This window comes from Myotis myotis, unplaced genomic scaffold, assembly GCF_014108235.1.
Source record: "Myotis myotis isolate mMyoMyo1 unplaced genomic scaffold, mMyoMyo1.p scaffold_m19_p_12, whole genome shotgun sequence".
Lineage (NCBI taxonomy): Eukaryota > Metazoa > Chordata > Mammalia > Chiroptera > Vespertilionidae > Myotis > Myotis myotis.
In genome coordinates, this window is record NW_023416316.1 from 13,424,080 (window position 1) to 13,445,743 (window position 21,664).

The following is a 21,664-nucleotide window of genomic DNA, read 5'->3' on the forward strand; positions in this document are numbered from 1 at the left end:
CTCTTGCTTGGATTATTATAATAGCCTTCTAGCTGGTCTCCTTGCCTGAGTTCTCTGTCTCTATCCACCAGACTTCTGATAGAGTAATTTTTCTAAAAAGCAAATCTGATGTCACTCTTACTCAATATTCTTCACTGGATAAAGTAACTTGCATGGTACACAGCAGGTCCTTCATGGCCTCGCCCTATTTATTCTTCATTCATTCAATCTGTTAATTCATCAAGTATTTACTGAGACTACTTTGTGCAAGGTGTTAGTGATACAACAGTGAACAAAAAGGCAAGTCTTATGTCTTAGCATTCCTCACTCTCCTTCAATTCCTCCTCTCCACCATTATCAAGTACTAGAGGCCCGGTGCACGAAATTCCTGCACAGTTAGGGTCCCTAGGCCTGGCCGGTGATCAGGGCCAATCTGTGGGGCAACCAGCGGGGCGATCTGGGGGGGGAGGTGCTGCTGGCACCCGCCTTGGCTGGCCTGGGGCCTGCAGGCTCGGGGCAGCTCCTGCATTGTGCGTCTGCCCCCTGGTGATCAGTGCACATCATAGAGACCAGTCATTCCGCCGGTCGGTCTATTTGCATATTAGGCTTTTGTTATATAGGATTCCTTGCCTTCAAGAAATAGTGAGCCTCTTGCAATCTACTAAAGATGCCTTAATTCTTTCATACAAACTTCTACTCATCCTTCAAGTCTCAATTTAGATGCAACTTCCTCTCTCAAGACTTCTCTGAATTGCTTATGCACTTTATAAATATTCATATTTTATTTGCATTTCTATCTTTTCTCTGACAGTAAGTTTCTTGAACACAGGATTAATGTCTTTGGACACATAATTGGCAAATGCAATGTCTTTATTCAATGGAACAAGTGAATAAAATGACAAAGCTTTCCTCAATAACTAATTGTATACCTAGTGATCAAATAAATTTTTCTTGATCTCTCAGAATTACAGGCAAAGTAATAAATAAGAGTTTATACAAGTAGCTGTTATTCTCAATTATTACACAAAAGATGATTTTCAGAGCCCCATATGAATGTGAGCCTTGGAGGTTTTGTCATCTTTCTACTTGATGTTTATTTCAGCATAAGTTTACTTCATTAGTAAAATTCTGCCCTCTGTCCTGGGGCACAGTCCCATAATTAAAAGTGCAAAATACTGCCCTGGCTGGTTGCCCAGTGGTTAGAGCGTCGGCCTGAAGACCAAAGGATCGCATGTTTGATTCCCAGTCAGGGACACATACCTTGGTTGCAGGCTTGATCCCGGACCCGATTGGGGCGTGTGGGAGGCAACCAATCGATGTATCTCTCTCTCACTGATGTTTCTCTCTCCCCCTACCCCCCGTTCTCTCTCTGCCTCCCTCTCTCATCCTCCCTTCCACTCTTTTTGAAAATCAATGAGAAAAATATCCTCAGGTGAAGATTTTTTTAAAAAGTACAAAGTAGTAAATATTTCAAAATACACTGTATAGCAGCAACCACAGATTTTATGAAAAGTATATTAAACCACTACAGAATTTCTTTGCTATCTTACAGACAGTCTAAAATAATGCACCTTAACATACTATGAATACATTTTTAAAAATCTCAAACATGTATATAATTGTCTAGATATAAAGTCAGCCCTGAAATATTTTAAGAACTGTATTAAGAGACTCAGGCTCTCACTAGACATACTGCTCTTTGAGATAAAATGCTATGTGATTTCTTCATTCGTTTATTAAACATATATCCAAATGTAAATCATAAAAACATTAGAAATGAATTCCAAAAGCAAAATTGAAAAGTTAATATATTATAAACCAACTCTGTCCCAGTTAAACAGGTTGGAACACCAATGGTGATGTGAGGGGGTGGCCATCTGTCAGAACATAAAGGACTTTGTTTTTGTACACAAAAACATTGCTCAACCCACAGCTGGTGCCTGTAGCCAAATTCTACGCTCACTGGGACAACTCCCACTAAAATGTATTGGCATAAAGAATATGGAAATGAATTTTTAAAAAGCCAGCTGTTTGTTCCCAGGGTATTAGATGTATGAGAGAAATAAGTCAGAATTGAGTCCATTTTTCTACTTCTATTTATTTTTAAAAAGGGAACAGGGAGTTTACAACAGGAAAGAATTTGAGTAGGTGTTAGGAGATCAGATTTTTTTCAACTCTCTGTATAATCTTATAAAATTCATTTGAATTCACTTTTTTTCCCTCTTGATACAGTTGTCTTCTCATCTCTCTAACTTCCCAAATCATAACTTGGAAAGTACACGTTAGTTCCTACCTTCTCTTGAAAGCCTTTACTTATTAGTTCAGCTTATTCCTGTTCCTTTCCCACTGTAAACTACTCTACTTAGAAACTTAGCACTGCTTTGTATTGGTTTTAGCATCTTTGCATCCTTTATTGGTCTTGCATAAATTATACATTTCTTCACAAAAGCAGAAGCAATACTGTTTTCACTCCAAAGTTTTTAGTCCTCTTTTGTAAGTCATCAATCCTATTCCTCACTTCTTTTTTATTAAAACAGATTTGACACAAAGAGATGGTAAAATAATAGATATTGTAATTGATAATTATTCATTGAAGGGCTAATCCTCTGATGCTCTCAATTTCTACTACGCTAAAATGGATTGGTTTTCACCAAGAAGTTATTCATATAGCATGACCATCACATTGAAGTCAGGGTCTGATTATCAGAGTACAACCATAAGAAATTCCTATAGCCTGGTCGGTGTGGCTCAGCAGTTGAGCATCGACCCAGGAAACAAGAGGTCGCCGGTTTGCTTCGCAGGTCATGGGTTCAATCCCCAGTGGGGACCGTGCAGGAGGCAGCCAATTGATGATGTCCTCTCTCATAGATGCTTCTATCTCTCTATCTGTCTCCCTTCCTCTATCTCTAAAAACCAATAAAAATGTACTTAAAAAGAAATTCCTATAAAATGTCAAATAGTTCACTCCATAGCATTGAAGTTTCTTACAATACTCACTCTCTTTGCTCAGTATCTGAGATTTTGAAAAAGGCTGTGCCAGCATAATGAATAGGAATACATAATCTAGATCTAGATCGAAAATGTTTCAATCCCAACTCTTTTGCTTACCGGCTATTACCTTGTAAGTTAAACTAATTATCTAACTTACAATTCTTTTCCTGTGCAAGTGAGAATAATAACAATAGTGTTGACCTGATATGGCTGCTCTGAGAAGTTAATTACTACTACATGCAAAGGGGTTGGGATAGTGCCTAGCACATGTTCAATTAATTTTACCTATTACTGTTTTTCTAAAATATAGAATACCCAATATTAAAAGTTTAATAGGTTTCTTTATGAAAATGGAAGAAAATATATCCATTAGAATAAATAATTTCTTCTTTAACCTACCAGAAAAACCCAAATACCTCAATCCCTACTCATAGCCAAGTCTGGTTGACTTAATCCTCCTCATTTGTGAATCACCAATTCTATTCCTTGCTTTTTTGAAAAATAGATTCAACTTCTAGGAAGTTATAGAGCTGAATCCATGTGCTAGTCACAATGTAAGTGGGTACACACACACACACTTCTCACAAAAATCCTTTATGTTGTATATATTAATCTTATTTTACAGATGAAAACACTGAGGCCCACAGAGGTCAAACATCTTAGTAAAGGTTATATAGTTAGTAAGTGGCTAAACCAAGAATGGATCAAAATCTATTAATTTCAGATTCCACTTCCTTCCTACTACACCTCACATATTTGCCTACAATTTCCTTTCTCCTTTAACTCACCTGTATATAATTAATAGCATAACACAACACAGAGAGGTGTTTCCTCATAGTTTACCATATGTTCTTGCCAAAGCACATAGTTCTGCAACTTCCCTTTCTGTTCCTCTAATCTCAGGTCAATTTAACTTCCTTTCTGGTAGTAAGAAATGTGGTGCTTCGAGATAGATTTAGAGCTCCCATGTCTTCCTTCTAAAAATTTCTTTTAAGTACAGGCTTAGAAGTAAACATTTTTCTATCTCTCCAGAAGTACTCAAAGCAAATGTGTTTGCAGAATCTTATTTTAACAACTAGAGGCCTGGTGCATGGATTTGTGCATGGTGGGGTCCCTCGGCCTGGCTGTGGGGATCAGTCTGAAACCAGCTCTCCGACATCCCCTGAGGGGTCCCAGATTGTGAGAGAGTGGCTTTCAGTTGACGTATCCCAGAATCGGGCTCCCTCCTCTCTAGTTCTGGGTGTGTCACCCAAGAACCACCACTGCCAAGTGATCACAGTTCAGCAGCTCCTGCATTGAGCATCTGGCCCCTGGTGGTCAGTGCACGTCATAACTACTGGCCGGTTGGTTGCATAAACACACACACACACACACACACACACTAGTAGCCCGGTGCACGAAATTCGTGCACGGGGGGGGGGGGTCCCTCAGCCCAGCCTGCACCCTCTCCAATTGGACATCCCTCTCACAATCTGGACCTCTGGCTCCTAACCGCTCACCTGCCTGCCTGCCTGATTGCCCCTAACCCCTCTGCCTGCCTGCTTGATCACCCCTAACCTCTCTGCCTGCCTGCCTGGTCACCCCCAACTGCCCTTCCCTGCAGGCCTGATCTTGCCCCCAAATGCCCTCCCCTGCCGATCTGATCGCCCCTAATTGCCTCTGCCTCGGCCCCCATGAACATGGTTTTGTCCACGAAGTCGGACGTCTGGAAGATGGCCAGTTGACCCCGGTCTAATTAGCATATTACCCTTTTATTAGTATAGATAGTAGTGAACAGGTCATTAGATACCAGAAGGAACAAATCTCATCTTTTAAAATGATAAGAAATGTGAACCTTCTGAATATAACTTGTGTAGGCATGTTTTGGGGGAGTAAAGGAAGCAATGGTGAGCAATTATTATGTTCTCAACCTCAATAGAGGAATTAACAGTTTTCTCATTATAAAAGCCATATGGTATGGTGATAAGGACACTGAACTTAGAAGACCTAACTTGGAATTCTTTCTCTGCCACTTACAACCTTTGTGATTTAATAACATACATAAAAGGAGTTGCTGTGAGGATTGAAGCAAATAATTATATAACATAACTAGCATCCTAAATTTGTTATTGTTGAACTTGAAATCATAAACTTCTTAACCAAGTTCACTTCTATACTTTGAAGTACAATATGATACAATATTGTACAATAGTACACTATGATTTATAAAGCATACAAAATATCTACTGCTAAGTATAAAGAACCTTTTCTGCTACAGAGCTAAAAGTTCTTTAAAAATATTCCCTCATTAAGCTAACAATATTCCTTTCAAATTAAAACAAACCAGAATTTATTAAGTGATGTGTGCTAGGAATTTTATATACATTCTACTCATTTGGCCTTCACAACAACCTTGAGAACAAACTGAGACTTGGAGAAATGAAATAACTTGCCAAAAACACACAGCTCCTAAGTGGCAGCAGATCTTGGATCCATACCCAGGTTAGATTGATTCTAAAGCTTGTGCCCTTTTCTTTACATAACATCACCTCTTTGACTTTCTGACATGGGTCCACGAAAAGCTACAAGTCTCATACAAAGTCAAAGAATAATTATTTTCAGTGTAGGGAAGGCAAATCCTCAGATTTGTTCTACTAGATTAAGTCACCTCCAAATAACAGACTATTTTAAAGGTAATTTTCAGACAATTCCTGCTTAATCTAGTTTTGGTCCCCCAAAATGTGCTGGTACATAAAGTGAACTCGGTCTTTTTCCCACTAGCTAAAGAAATTAATATATTATCAAGTTTAAGCCTTAGATGTGCAAAGACACTGTTCTAGAATTTTGTTAAGAGAAAAAAATAAATCAAAGAATACATTTCCTGAATCTCTAATGGTATGTTAATAAAAAGAATTGTTTCCACTGGAAATGCCTGAACTTACTGCTTCCATAAAGCAGATTGCTTTCTCAATTATTTTTTTCCCCATGAAATTTAGAGAAACTATCACAAAGCAAAATTGGTGACTCAGGTGCTTCTGAAGAACTAAATCTGTCAATTAGAAGCTTTGTAATCTTGACATTAAATATAAGATAATATATATAAAATGAGGTGATAAAAGTCTGTGAAATATTTTGTAAGTCTATGGCCACTCTCCCTCTTCTTTTAAACCAGTCTGGTCCTTGAGAGCAGGAGCATTATTATTATTATTAAACAAATAAAATTAACTTTGCCTCTATCTTCTGCTGCTTACCTGTTGCAGAGTATGCTGAGGGCTCCATGTGGGCTACATTCACATGGCAGACAGAGCCCAGAAGTGTGATTCAGGTAAAAGCCCTCCTTGCAGGTTTCACAGTGAACCCCCTGATACCCTGGCAGACACTCGCACTGCCCTGTGGTCTGGTTGCAGCGATTCACATCCAGGCTTCCAACCACAGAGCAGTTACATACATATTCTGCAAAGGAGAGAAGGAAAGAGACATTATTAACTAAGATTTAATGCTTTCTTAATAAAATGAACTCTATTTTTCTTAATGTTCATAACAACTTTGTATGGATAGATAAAACTAATTTTAGTTCAAATCCACTTTTTATTCTACTTAGTTCATTTAAATTGGGAAATATATACAGTAAAGTACATAAAACTATGTATCATTCATATTTATAAAACTGACATTTCAATTTCCTTTCCAGTACTCTTCATCTTCTAGCTCTTTGACCTTACAATCCAATGTGTGTGGGTCTATATATTATTAGTTTTTCTGGATTGTAAATCGCCAAAGGCAGGGCCTAAGCTTATCCACCAGGCACATGTTGGAAATAACAACATATTAAATAATAAATAATCCCATTGTATAGCTGAAAAAGCCTAAGGCTCAAATCGTTAACTATAGTAACTTACATAGATCAGACAAGATTGTGCTACAGCTGGAATCATAAGTTAATATGTTCTTCCTAGGAAGAAATTAACAGAGAATTGAAACTTTAAGTTGAGAAAATGATAAGATAAATCCCAGATGAGAAAGTTTATAGGGTCATCTTGATCGGTGGGTTAAAACCAATCACAATTTGAATCTCTTTCTCAAGTTAAAAGATTTAGAAAATAAACATTTTCTTTAGATACATTTCAAACAGTTCTTTAGATGAAATTATTTAAAAGTCCTTGGTGTTAGCCTTTTAATTCAGATGCATTTAAGGTCAGTTAGGATTTGGTTTGTGCTATTATTTATACTCATTTTATCAGGAAGAAAGCATTTTTAGCATAGTTTGACACAATATTAACATGGGACTTTGCAAACATGCAAAAACTTATAGTTAAAATAAACTGCAGATAAAACTTTGTACATATTTTAGGAATAGCCCCCATTCCAAAACAGCTATGAACCTAGGTTTTAAAAGCCCAGAGAAATCTATGATACAAATTATACTTCTGAATAGATAAGGTACTATATAAAATGGCTTTATTCTGACAAAAGTTTAGCTCAAAAAAATCTTTAATGTAATTTTTGATGATTTCTTAAAAGTTACTAGATAACTGAAAACCCAGAGTTTTAAATAGAAAGTTATAAAGGAGTTTATTTCTCTATTCTAGAAAAGGAAATTAACCTTCAAAATAATTTATGTCATCAGAAGCAGTTTATTCACACAAGTCAAAACAAAGGATTCCACACAGATATTCCCACGTGGCCAACTCCATACCTCCCACATTTCTTCAGTTCCTAACCTTTAGTGTTAGCTTATCTCCCTTTTCTTTCCACCTCTTCTAATTTGTAAATTTACCAAATGAATAAATATATATGGGTGATTATTTTATGTATATGTCAAGCTTGAGTAGTGAGTTAGTTACAAACCTAGAGTTAAGTTCAGATTTCTTCAGCCCCAAACTTCAGAAAGGAATCAGCCTCATATCTCAATCAATATTCTTATTTTTATTAGCTATATAAGCATGACATTTCTTTGACAGTTACATTTTCACATTATTTCTACTGTGTGTGTGTGTGTGTGTGTGTGTGTGTGTGTGTGTGTGTGTGGTTTTTGTAAATAAGGAAGCCATGTTTAGTGGTCTGTAAACCTGCCAATGACAACTTCATGGCAAGACCTTCACTCCACCAAAAATGACTAGAATGCTTAAAATAACACTTTTCTTCCAAAATATGGCAGAAGTTCAACATGCATCCAAATTCCTCCTGCTGAACCAATTTCACCACAAGTTACCTAACCAAATTATACTAGTAGGGGCAAAACTAGCTAAAAAAAAAAAAAAAAAAGTTTGTTTAACTCTATAATAAAGACTGAGAATTTTGCTCTGGCCAGTGTGGCTCAGTTGGTTGGAGTGTCATCCCATGGACCGAAGGGTCGCAGGTTCGATTCCCAATCAGGACACATACCCAGATTTCAGGTTCAATCCCTGGTCAGAGCACATACAGGAGGCAACTGATTGAAGTTTCTCTTTCATCTCTCTCTCTCTCTCTCTCTCTCTCTCTCTCTCTCTCTCTCTCTCTCTCTCTTTTTCTCCTCCTCCTCCTCCTCCTCCTTCTTCTTCTTTATTCTCTCTCTCTCTCTCTCTCTCTCTCTCTCTCTCTCTCTCTCTCTCTCTCTCCTCTCTCCTCTCTCCTCTCTCTCTCCTCCCTTCCCCCTTCCTTTTTGTCTAAAATCAATAAAAACACATCCTCGGGTGAGGATCTAAAAAAAAAAAAAAGATTGACAATTTTATCCTATTATTTCCTTACTAATGTATGCTCATCTGAAACCTGAATCAGTATTCCCAATGAATAATTAGTAGTATTTTTTTAAAGAACTCAATTAATCTAAGAACTCTGAGGCAAAACTAAGGTTTTTCTTCAGTAAAGTTTTAATGGATAAATCTTCAATATTAACCAAGTTCATTAGTTATTTCTAAGGAGCTAATTCAAACTCTTCATTATCCCCTGAACATATTCTTTCTAGTCCCATCTTTGAACCTTTGCTCATTCTGTTCCTCTTGAAATGCTCTCTCCTCTCCACATATTGAAACCTATTTCAAGAATAGCTGAAATTTACTCCTCCATACACTCAATCTCTATTGTTTTTATTGTGAATCCATAACATCTACCACTTACAACTCTCATATGACAATAAAGTGAAGGAGTTTTGAGCACAGTCTGTAGAGGCAGACAGCTGCAGGTTAAATCTAGTTTTCTCACTTACTAATTTTATGACCTTAAGCAAGTTAGCTAACCTTGTGCCTTTCTTTTCTCATATGTAAAAAGGGCATAATATAGTACCTATAACACTGAGCCCCAACATCTAAGCTGGAAGTAATTTGGAATTCTGCAATAATTAATACAATTGCTGGTAGAAATGAATACCTAATAAAATAAACACAAATCAGACGTCAGATTCATAGGCCACACAGCTTTGTTGTACCCTGTGGACAAGATCTGAAAGCCCAGTTTTTAAACTGTTTGAAAATAGAAATATAAAGGCCCAAAGAAAAGACAATACACTCATGTTTTTATCTGAAAACTTAAACTTATGGGATAATTTTGACATAAAAGTATTCAAAGTAATTATTGCATTTAAATTTAAAGTTGTGGGCCATCTATAAGTAGAGAATAAAATGGTATCCCACATACACCTCTATACATTACTAATATGGGTTCCTATAAATACAATGACAAAAACAGAAAGGTTTAGGACGTGGTTTCAGACAGAATGAAAAAGAGCATTTATTCCTAACAGTAGTAAGTGAATGACCACCTGAGTGCCAGGAGAGTCGGTGTATCAAGACAAAAACACACTATCATGTTAACATTCTTCTCCAAATTAACCAAAGGAAAGGAAGCTGAAGCAAAGCCCAGGAAGATGTGCATCTTTCCTATTTGGAGCTTAGAATCCAAGGCCCTATCCCAGGGATTGACCTCAAATGAAATGACTCAAGTTAAATAAATAGCCTAAGCAACAGTAATAAATGTAAAGTACCATGAACATCCATTTCATGTATCAGGAAACTTGCTAACTTGTAAGTAGAATAGTATCTCAGAGCCTTCACAGTTCTTAATATTCATATGGAACCAGATAGGAGTTAATTCAGAAACAATGCAATTTACTAGGAGGTTGGCAAAATGAAAAGAAATAAAATTTCAATTAATAGAAGCAGTGGGAGGACCTATAGCCAAAGAAAAGAGATGAAGTACTGATTTTTTTTTACAATATATTTTTTATTGATTTCAGAGAGGAAGGGAGAGAGATAAAGAGATAGAAACATCAATGATGAGAATCATTGATTGGCTGCCTCCTGCACGCCCCCCACTGGGGGGGATTGAGCCCACAACCCAGGCATGTCCTTTTAGTCCATACCCTTTAGTCCACAGGCCATCGCTCTATCCACTGAGACAAACCAGCCAGGGCGAAGTGCTGATTTTTTAATGAAGTAGAATCATAGACACCAGAGCAGCACAAAGGAGTCTGTAACATGACTAATGAATGATAATGAGAATGAAACTATATGAAGAGGACACAAAAAAGTAATCACAGACAAGGCTGAATAAAATGCCAAAAGCTCATTTGGTTGCCTAAGAGCAAAAATGGAATAAACTCTCTGTCATTTCAGGAGCAGTTTTCCTTTCAATGTTCTATAATTCTTAGGAAAACTATAGAGAAGAATGTTAATGTGTAGAAAGCAAATATTAGCAGAGAGACTGCAACCTTTGGCAACGTTTTTTCTTTTTGTTTGGCTTCTGAAGAGCAATGAAACACAGTGATTTGAACCCTGAAGAAGAATAAGAAAATAAAATTTGGTGCCAAACTGTTTGAAAATAGACATATAAAGACCCAAAGAAAAGACAATAAATTTGTGTTTTTCTCTGAGAACTCGAATTTATGGGATGTTTTTTATGTAAAAGTATCCAAAGTAATCCTTGCATTTAAATCACACTCTGTACTTTTTCAAATATTCCCTACCAAGGACCAAGAGATGAAAATTTTAAGCACCTAAAAAATATAATAGAGTAATTTTGTTTAGAAGTCCCACAAGTCCCCCAACCCACCCCATGCACAAACACCTGTTCTTGTAAGATATTATCTCCTTGAACATACTAAAGACCTCTTCTGGACCTTTCATACATCTGGCAGGCTTCTCTCTGGGTCAGACTTAAACCACCTTAGTCCCTGCTCAGTAAAAAGTCCATTATATCTTCTAGAAAATTTTAATTGTGTTTTTTTTAAAAATATATTTTATTGATTTTTTACAGAGAGGAAGGGAGAGAGATAGAGAGTTAGAAACATCGATGAGAGAGAAACATCGATCAGCTGCCTCCTGCACACTCCCCACCGGGGATGTGCCCGCAACCAAGGCACATGCCCTTGACCGGAATCGAACCTGGGACCCCTCAGTCCACAGGCAGACGCTCTATCCACTGAGCCAAACTGGTTACTGCTTTAATTGTGTTTTTGTACCTGCAGTTACTTTGATGAGAATAAGCTGATGTTAGAAAAATTTTAATTGTGATAGTATGTTCTAATTAATGTGTCCTTGGTCTTCCTGTACCTCTTTCTGGAGTCCTTTCTGGGAGATGTAATGAACTATGATGTCTGGAGACTCAAGCAGTTTGGTACAATACTGTGTTTAATCTTTTACAGATAAGAACAAACTTTAAGGCAGTAAATAAAAGATTTGAATAAGAAGATGAAAAAATTGTATCCTCAGTCAATTCATGATGCAAATCTTATAGAATAAAGAAATGTAAATTGATAATAGCATTGTTGCTGAAGTAAAATGATTACAAAATAAGTATTACATAGATACTGGAAAAATACTTGTAAATACAACTAACACAGACCACTCACAAAAATCTAGTTCAAGAATATGAAATTCTATCTATAACTTCTTGCAAAATTATAGAAATGCTTTTGAAAAATTTAATTTCTGACTCTTTTTCATTCCTTCAACAATGACTTCACTCTTGTTTTTCAATATCTTCAGATATTGAAAGAATAAAAAAAATTGGTCCATGCTACTCCAAAACTTTTCATTCTTCCCAATATTCAGAAGACATATAAAATGTAATATAATATTAAAGGCATCTTCTGGCCCTAGCCAGTTTGGCTCAGTGGATAGAGGGTCGGCCTGCGGACTCAAGGGTCCCAGGTTCGATTCCGGTCAAGGGGATGTGCCTTGGTTGAGGGCACATCCCCGGTGGGGAGTGTGCAGGAGGCAGCTGATCGGGGTTTCTCTCTCATCGATGTTTCTGACTCTCTGTCCCTCTCCCTTCCTCTCTGTAAAAAATCAATAAAATATATTAAAAATAAAAAAATAAAAGCATCTTCTATTCAATCTCAAAGTAGCAAAAACTAAAAGATATGAATTTAAAATGTATTAAGGTTCAGTACTTAATCTTATATCCAAATTCAAAACATTAAAAACTCATTAGTAAATTTAAGCTTATCTGAAAATATTTTAAAAACATTATCAATATAAGCTATAAGCAAAGTATGCTAAAGTATACTTTTTGTTCTTAAATTATTTAATATCTGTAAGAGGTGTTTTTCTCAAGCACCACCAGTTTTCAAATTGTTCCAAATACTCCTTAATCTAGGGGAAGGATTTATGCTCAGGACTTCAAAATATCTAGAAACTTTACATTTTATTTGCATACCATACATTAGTATCATCAGCAGGAAAACATAATTACTTTGTTTGTCAATATTAGTAGGCCATCTATAATTATGAAGAAAGTCAGTGTCTTGGGCTTATTATTAAGCCCAAGGAATAAGCTGATTCCAGAATATAAAATACTAGAGGCCTAATGCATGAAATTTGTGCATGGGTAGGGTCCCTAGGCCTGGCCTGTGATCAGAGCCAATCTGTGGGGCGACCTGTGGGACTATCGGGGGCCCCCTACTGGCACTCACCTGGTGCCACCCACTTGCCAGCCCTGGCGGGGTGATGCGGGGGGGGGGGGTGCGGCACTGCCCCCCCACCCGCTTGCCAGCCAGCACCGCCCCCCACCGCCACAGCCACCAGTCACCTCCCTCTGCGGGGCAACCAGCTGTGCAATCAGAGGCCCCCACTAGCACCCGCCTTGGCTGACCTGGGGCCTGCAGGCTGGGGGCAGCTCCTGCATTGAGCATCTGCCCCTGGCGGTCAGTGAGCATCATAGCAACCTGCCATTCCACCAGCTGTTCCACCATTCAGTTGATTTGCATATTAGACTTTTATTATATAGGATTTAGGGAGCTTTATGAACTGAGGTCATATAACAGAGATCATGTCATCACCCATCATACTGGAACAATTGTTACCATTTCCCACTGTACCCTCAAGCCAAAGGAAAACATAACTTTCTATAGAATAACTGTCTACTCTTATACCTTCTCCCTTTCCCTCTTCCTTTTTCTCTATCAATTGTGGTCTATTGTTTGTATATTAAATGAGATAAAGAATACAATGCAAAGTAAGTATACAATCCTATCTAATAATAGACAAATATGGTAATTAACTGTACCTTTGCTACCATCACCATTGGCTGATCGGCGCGATATGCAAATTAACCACCAACAAAGATGGCGGCTAATTTGCATACTTCAGGCAGGGCGGGACACCAGGAGCGGCCATCCAGGCCCCTGTGTGAAACCTCAGGAGCCCCTAGGAGCCGCCAGAAAGCCAGGCCACAGGCAAGGTGGCCCCCCGGGACCCAGGAGCCGCCTTGCCTTCGGCCCGTGATCGTGATCGTGATCATGATCATGATCGGAAAGCTGGGCCGCAGGGACCAGGAGCCCATCAGCGAGGTCTGCAGGTGAAGCAGTGATCAAGCTATGAGGAGGAGGGTGGGGGGCGGAAGGAGCTACAGGAGCAGCTCTGGCCGGAGACTGAAGACTCCGGCGGGAGCAAGGAGCAAAGACTAAAGGCTCCAGCCGCAGCTAAGACTGTGTCCAGAGCGAAGATGGAAGGCGGTGGCCAGAGTGAAGGTCTGGGTCCCGGGTGCCAGAGGAAAACTGGTGCTGGCAGCCAGGGGAAAGAAGGCCTATTGCACGAATCTTCGTGCAACGGGCCTCTAGTATAATAATAAATACTACTTTTAATATTTGGACACATATTATACTTTAGTATGTTTATCAGAAAAGCATATATCTAAGGCTCTGATAAATACTTTTTTATTTATTCAAATTCTAAGTGCAATATAGATATCAGATAATAAGAGTGTTAGAACCATGATCTGACTTACAAAAGTAGAAGTAGTTCTCTTCTCTATACACAACACAACCATTAGAACAACATCCACTGAATGGAAGTCAAAGAACAAACTTCACATTAAGAGATAAGGAGTACCCACTTATTAGAATGCCTAAAATTAATAAAACAAAAAAACCTGACGATATCAAGTGCTGACAAGGATACTTTCAAAAATTACTGTTGTGAATGCATAGTACACACTTTGGAAAATAGTTTGACAATTCTATATAATAAAAGCCTAATATGCTAAGTGTCTGACTGTTCGACCAGTTGCTATGACACGCATTGACCACCAGGAGGCAGACGCTCTAACCAGTAGGTTAGCCTGCTGCTGGGGTCTGGCAGATCAAGATTTGGCAAGATGGGCCAGACACGCCCTTGAGCCCTCCCGCAGTCCCTCCCCAGCCCTGATCGTGCACCAGTGGGATCCCTTGGCCTGGCCTGCGCCCTCTCGCAATCTGGGATCCCTCAAGGGATGCCAGAGAGCCGGTTTCAGCCCGATCCCCACAGGCCAGGCTGAGGGACCCCATCCTCTAGTTTCTTATAAAGCTAAATATACTTTACAATATGACCCAGTAATTCCACTCCTAGATATTTATCCAAGAACAATGAAAACCTATGTTTACATAAAAACTGGTATACAAATTCTTATAGTAGCTATATTCATAATCATCCAAATCTAGAAACAAACTGAATGTCCTTCAACTGGTGAATTGGTACATCCTTACAATGTAATACTACTCAGCAATGAAAGGAATGGACCACTGATAGGCACGAGTATAGAAGATATCAAATGCATTATGTTGAATGAAAGAAGCCAGACTCAAAAAACTACATATTGTATGATTCCATTTACATGATATTCTGATAAAGGCAAAACTATAAGAGCAAAAAATAGATCAGGGGTTTGCCAAGAATTGGAAGTAGGAAGAAGGGCTAACTACAAAAAAGGAAGCACAGGGAATTTTGAGGAGTAATGAAACTGTTTTGCATCTTGAATGTGCATTTGTCAGAACTAATAGAACTGAATATCAAATGAGTAAATTTTATCAAATGTAAATTTCATTACAAACAAAAACTTTTAAAAAAAGCAATGAAGTTTTACTAGATTCTTAAATTTTGCTAAAAGGGAGCCATGATATGCCACAAGCAACTACTTTAGCTGGACTGTAGCACTAAAGTCAACATGGCACCCAACTAATAAACTTTTTCAAAGCTAATGTTACAATTAAGATAGCAAGAATTGACTAATGCTTTAACTGATTACTAGAGGCCCAGTGCACATTGTAAGGAAATTAATTAGAAGAAATATTTTAATACCGCTATTCACCCTTTCTCTATAATAGAACTGTCAACTAAGTTCACGATCGACAATGACAGATGGAAACACATGCATGTGATTGGCACAAGCAAGAGCTTTATATATATAGATAAACTTGCTTAATTAGACCTGCTTTCTGATTTAGCTAAACTTTTTCTAGCCAAGTGAAGCACCCCAACTTCTCTTTCAGGTTACTGTCAGAAACACAGCAGTAAATATCAATACGAAGCAGATTATTATTGTAGATCATGCAGGGAGAACGAAGGGTAAAATATTTAACTACAGCAGTGTTTGACTATATCCTGTGCAGTGAGAAAACCTGAAGTCATTTTCAAGGTTCACCATTTCTTACTTCTTTTCAGTCGGGTCAAGTTTCTAAGCTTCCTAAATCTTTTTCCGGCTAATGAAAAGAAAATAGGATTCCACCGAGTCTCCTATCTACCTACTCCAGGACTTCTGTGAGGAATGAGATAAGGCACGGGAAAATGCCTCACAGACATCTGGTTAAAGTGTAAAATGTTTCTACCTGGCTATAAAGCAAGGTGTTCCTGGGCTGAAGAAACTGCAAGGAGGCTAATCACTAGGGAGAGGAAGACGGGAGTTGCTATGTGATATCACTACCCGGAGCCCACAGCCACCGTTGCCAGGCTGGGCTGGGTTGGGCTGTGGGCTGCATTTTGCACCATGGGGTCTCGGCAGCGTTGGTGGGTAATATGGTGGGCTGTCACTCCGGGGTGGTGGCAGGGCCTGTGTCCCATTTGGGGGAAGCCGAGTGTTGCTTTGTCAGCACCAGGTCCATGGTGCTGTTTCTCTGTAAATGGCCAGTGTGCGACACGGCAGCTCCTGCATTAAGTGCCGGGGTCCAACCCCAGCAGGTCCAGGGGTCCCCAAAGGTGTGGACAGAGTCAGCGAAGAAGGAATGACATGGAGAGGGCGTTCAGATGATCATCATAGCAAGGTTCTCTAGCCACGTTCTGGTCAGGATCTCCAGCCAGGATATGTGTCCATGTTCTCTTGCTAGGTTCTCCAGGTCCTCCAGCCAGGTTCTGTAGCCATGTTCCCTCGCTAGGTTCTCCAGCCAGGTTCTGTCCAGGTTATCCAGCCAGGTTCAGTCACCAGGTTCTAGTCAGGTTCTCTTGCCAATTTCTGTAGTCAGGTTCAGTCCAGGATCTTTTGCCATGTTCTCTCGCTAGGTTCTGTCTCTAGGTTCTGAGGCCAGTTTCTGTCCAGTATCTTTTGCCATGTTCTCTCCAGCGAAGTTCTTCTGTCTCTAGAGAACGTTCTGTGTAGGTTCTGTGCCTAGGTTCCGTCTCTCTTGGTTCCGTATTCTAAGTTCTGTGTCTTACTGTCTTATTACATCTGTATTTATACCAGTTGATTCAATCCTATCAATCTCTATTACAAAGGTTAGGGCGTTTCTTATCTCCATTCAAGGGAGTAAAGATTATGTAGCTTAAGCATGATTGTTCGTAGTTAAAGTGATTAATTACCCACCTGGCACTAGTTAAGAGGTTTTATTCCCTCCCTAACTTCAGGGGAAAATCCCTACCTGGGGAAACAACCTTTCTCAGAGACCTTGGTTAAAACACATAGTGCCAAGAAGGTGAGCAAACATATTAAGAACAGTATGCCATATATGCCAGGTCCTTTGAAACAGCAAGGATGGACCGGCTCCCGGCAATTAAGCATCTGCCCCCTGGTGGTCAGTACACATCATAGCAACCAGTTGGATGGACGGTCAGACACTTTAGCATATTAACCTTTTATATATATATAGATTGCATAAGAAGTTGTAGAATGTTTTAGGATTTAAAATGCTATTTAACTAAAAGAAGCAGAATCTTTCTCCTTTAGCTCTAGCTTAAGTCATGTTGTAATTGCTCCAATGTAGAATGAGGGAGAATAGGAGAAAATGAGAGCTAAAGATGTATAGGATTTCCAGCTGTTTTTTCAAATACAATCATTTATTTCCTTGAGATTCATCATTAAAAACCCTACTCTATTTAAACAAAGGCCAGGAAAATGCATGTATGACAACTCTGAATCTAGCCTGCCTATCCAACATAGAACTTCACCCTTTTTAACAAAACTAGGATAGCATCTACAAAAATAACATCTCTCTTGATTTTCTAATTGAAAAGAAAAGGAGAAATAATTATATCAGAATCAAGAGTAATAATACTTAATTCAAATCTCATTCTGGACATCAAAAGAACAGAAAATAACAACAATGAAATATACTATCTTGACTATAGGCCTGTTGTCCTAAGTGCATGGTATCTTTATTTCAAAAATGTACTTTTTATTAGGTCCATATTTCTCTTTGTAGGTTTAGAATATAGGAATCTTAGAAAGGCCTCATTCTAAGGAAGAGGAATTATCAATACAGAGTTTTTATTTTTATAAAATGCTTTACTCTAGTGTAACAGTAATACTCAAGTTACATTTCACATTTATGTTATGTCAGGGCTGGGTCACAAATCTTTACAAAGCTGGGAACTTAATTTTAAAGCTGATGAGATTTTTGAGTTAAACCAGACTTTGAAGAAATTTGGAAAGTTTTAAAACCTTCACTTTTAAAGAAAAGCTTTATGCTTTACCTTTTAAAATAAAAATGTATCCACTAAAATTCCAAATCACAATTCACTACTGCAAAACATTTCTTCTACTTTATGGTAGACATGAAAAGGGGGGAATAACACGACACCGGTTTTGTAGAAATTCTTTCTGTCTCAAACTTAAGGACCATGTTGTTAGTGCTTGTCTCTGGCTCATTGCCACTTTTCCACAATTCAAAGAAATTCATCTAATTAATGAGACAAGATGACAAGTTCTGGGAAAGGTTATAATAACTAGCATTTACTACTACTAATAAAAAAGTTATTGAGTGTATACTATGTGTACATCAAACATCACACTAGAAAGTTTATACATATGGTATTCTTTAGTCTTCACCACAATCCTGTGAGTTAGGTACCTTGAATAAGGAAAATTACTCTCAGAAAGGTCAAACAAATCACTCAACTAACCAGTACTGGAGAACAGTTTGGAACCCAAACTGAGTAACTCCAAAGTCCACATCTTTTCACCATAACAAGCTTCTGCCTATGAAAACAAGTAGAAAAAACACTAGACAGAGCCAGGATGCCTTAAAATCAGAATTTGCTGCTAACTATCCAGCACTGTGACCTTCAATAAGTCTAATGCTCTGAGTTTCAGTGACTCAATCTATAAAACGTGAATGATTCTTGTCCTCTGTCTCTATGAAGTACTTAGGTATAAAGCTAACATAGTATGTGTGTGATCTTTATGCTAAAAACTCCAAAACCCTGATGAAAGAAACCAAAAAAGACCTAAGTAAATGGAGAGGCATACTGTAACAATTAGATCTACAGATTCAATGACCCCAATCAAAATCCCAGCAGGATTTTTTTGGGTAGATATTCACAAGCTAACTCCAAAATAAATATGAAAAAGCAAAGAAACTTCAATAGCAAAGAATAACAAAGTTGGAGGACTCTCCATAACTGATTTCAAGACTTACTATAAAGCTACAATAATCAAGACAATGTGTTATTGGTAAAAGAATGGACAAAATGGCCCTGGCCAGTGTGGCTCACTTGGTTGGGCATTGGTTGTCCCATGCACCAAAAGGTTGCCTGTTTGATTCCCGGTCTGGGCACATGCCTGGGTTGTGGGCTCAATCCCCGGGAGGTGGCATGCAGGAGACAGCCAGTCAATGTTTCTCTCTCTCCCTTCCTGTCTCTCTAGAAATCAATTAAAAAAAAAAAAAAGAATAGATACAATGGTCAATGGACCAGAACAGAGAGTGCAAGAAGAGACCCTTACAAATATCAACTAATTTTTTTACAAGGTGCAAAGGTAATTCAACAGGAATATGATATTATTTTTCAATAAATGGTGTTAAAACAGTTAAAACATCCATGTGCAAAAAATTGAATCTCAGCTTAATCTCACACCTTGTACAAAAATAAACTCAAAATATATCACTGCCCCAAATGTAAAATGCAAAACTATAATACTTGTAGAAGAAAACACAGGAGAAAATTTAACTTTGGGTTAGGCAAAAGACTTTTAGATAAAATTCATTTAAAAAATTATAAAGCGGACTTTATTAAAATAAAAGCATTTGCTCTTTAAAAGACTACTAAAAGAATGTAAATATAGCTACTGATTGGGAGATTATTCGCAAATCACATTTTTGTCAAAGACTTATATAAAGACTATACAAAAAAAACTCTCAAATTTCAACAATAAGAAAACTGAAACTTTTAAATGAGGGAAAGGTCTGAACACACACTTCACCAAAGAAAATGAATGTATGAAAAATAAAAATTGAAAAGATGTTCAAATCCTTTATTAGGAAAATGCAAATTAAGCCATAAATAAATAGCTAACTGAATGACCAAATCACCTAATAGAATGACCAAATTTTTAAAAAACTGGCAATACCAAGTACTAAAAAGGATGCTTAGCAAATAGAACTCTTACATATTGCTAATAGGAATTGTTTTCCAAGCGGAAAACAATCTGGCAGTTTCTTATAAAGTTAAATTTACACCTACTGTACAACCCAGCAATCCACTCCTGGGTATCTACCCAAGAGAAATGAAAACTTATGTTCACACATAAGTGTTGGTAAATGTTTATAGCACTTTTATTCATAATCACTAAAAGCTGAAAATAACCACCTTCAATTGGTGAATTGTTAAATAAACTTTGGTTTATTCTTTTCATATCATATTAATATATTTTTAATACTTTTTATTGATTTCAGAGAGGAAAGGAGAGAGATAGAGGGAGAGAGATAGAAAGATCAATGATGAGAGAGAATCATTGATCAGCTGCCTCCTATATGCCCCACACTGGGGATTGAGCCTGCAACCTAGGTATGTGCCCTGTCTAGGAATCGAATTGTGACCTCCTGGCTCATAGGTCAATGCTCAACCATTGAGCCATGCTGGCTGGACTTACATTAATGTATTTTTTCACATCAGAATCTGTTTCTGATTTATTAAGTTGATCTATGCTTATACCAGTACAATATTAAAGTTTTAATAACTGCAGCTTTATCACCTTTCACTAATGTATTACTCTTCTTTACATTTTCTTTTAGTTGTTCATAGTTATGTTTCCATCAGAACTCTGTTGGCAGTAGAAACCAAGATGGTGGCATAGGTAAACACCTGAAATTGCTGCCTAGCACAACCATTTCAAAAATACAACTAAAAGACAAAACGGACATCATCCAGAACCACAGGAAGGCTGGCTGAGTGGAAACTCTACAACTAGAAGGAAAGAGAAAAGCATACTGAGACTCAGAGGAGGTGCGGAAGTAAAGTGCAGAGGTACGGAGGTGCACGTGGAAAGGGCTGGCAACTGAGGACATGGTTGTTGTTTTCAATCGGGAGGGAGTCTCAAGCTCCCGACTGCTCTGGACTCCAGTTCCAGGCGAGTCTCTGGGGACCCAGACTCATACGGGGAGAAACTGGACTGTCTGGCATCAATAGGATCTCGAGGGAGGCTTTCTCTCAGAGGTGCTTGCAGCAATTACTGCGGGACACTGAGACGTGGGGCCTCTTAGGGTAGGACTGAGGAGCAGCCATAGCTGCTTGCTCCGCCCTGTTGATCCCCTGAGACCCCGCCCCACCCAAGCTGTGCACAGAGGCTTTTGCATATGAAAGGCCTGGCCCTTTGCAATCTGAAAATTACCTAACAAACTGCAGCTGGGTCAGAGAGACCCAGAACTTCCAAAAGAAGGCTTGCATTGCTTTACAGCTGGGCCTCATCTGGGCACCTCCAAACCCCAAACAAAGAAGAGGAATCTTCAGATCTCTCCATAGCTCCTGTTGGGTAGCCTCAGGCAGAGGCTAAATTAGCACCTCCTTAGAGATCCAAGAGCCAGTGTAGTGTACCCAGTGGTCAAAGTGGGACCATCCAGATTACAACTCCTGAGATCCATAAGGGACACACTCAGTGGGCAGACTCAGTTGAGCACCAAAGCCCCACTGAAGCAAGTCTTTCCCCAAAAGGGTGTCTCCAGCACAGAAGTTCTCCCACTGCAGACACAGCTGATTCTCACAGCCAGTTGGCCTGGAGGTCAATTCCTCCCAGTGATACCTACAACAATCAAGGCTTAACTACAAGAAGACTATGCACAAAG

At 38.5% G+C, this 21,664-nt stretch overlaps 1 protein-coding gene across 2 annotated transcripts in view; it reads right to left on the reverse strand.

Moving 5' to 3' along the window:
* MEGF9 (multiple EGF like domains 9) overlaps window positions 1-21,664 on the reverse strand; it is an 88,141-nt gene that overhangs the window by 25,697 nt on the left and 40,780 nt on the right. For both annotated transcript variants that reach the window (XM_036329850.1, XM_036329849.1), the window contains exon 2: window positions 6,201-6,402. In XM_036329850.1, the coding sequence (XP_036185743.1) occupies window positions 6,201-6,402 (202 nt within the window). The remainder of the gene's footprint in view (window positions 1-6,200; window positions 6,403-21,664) is intronic.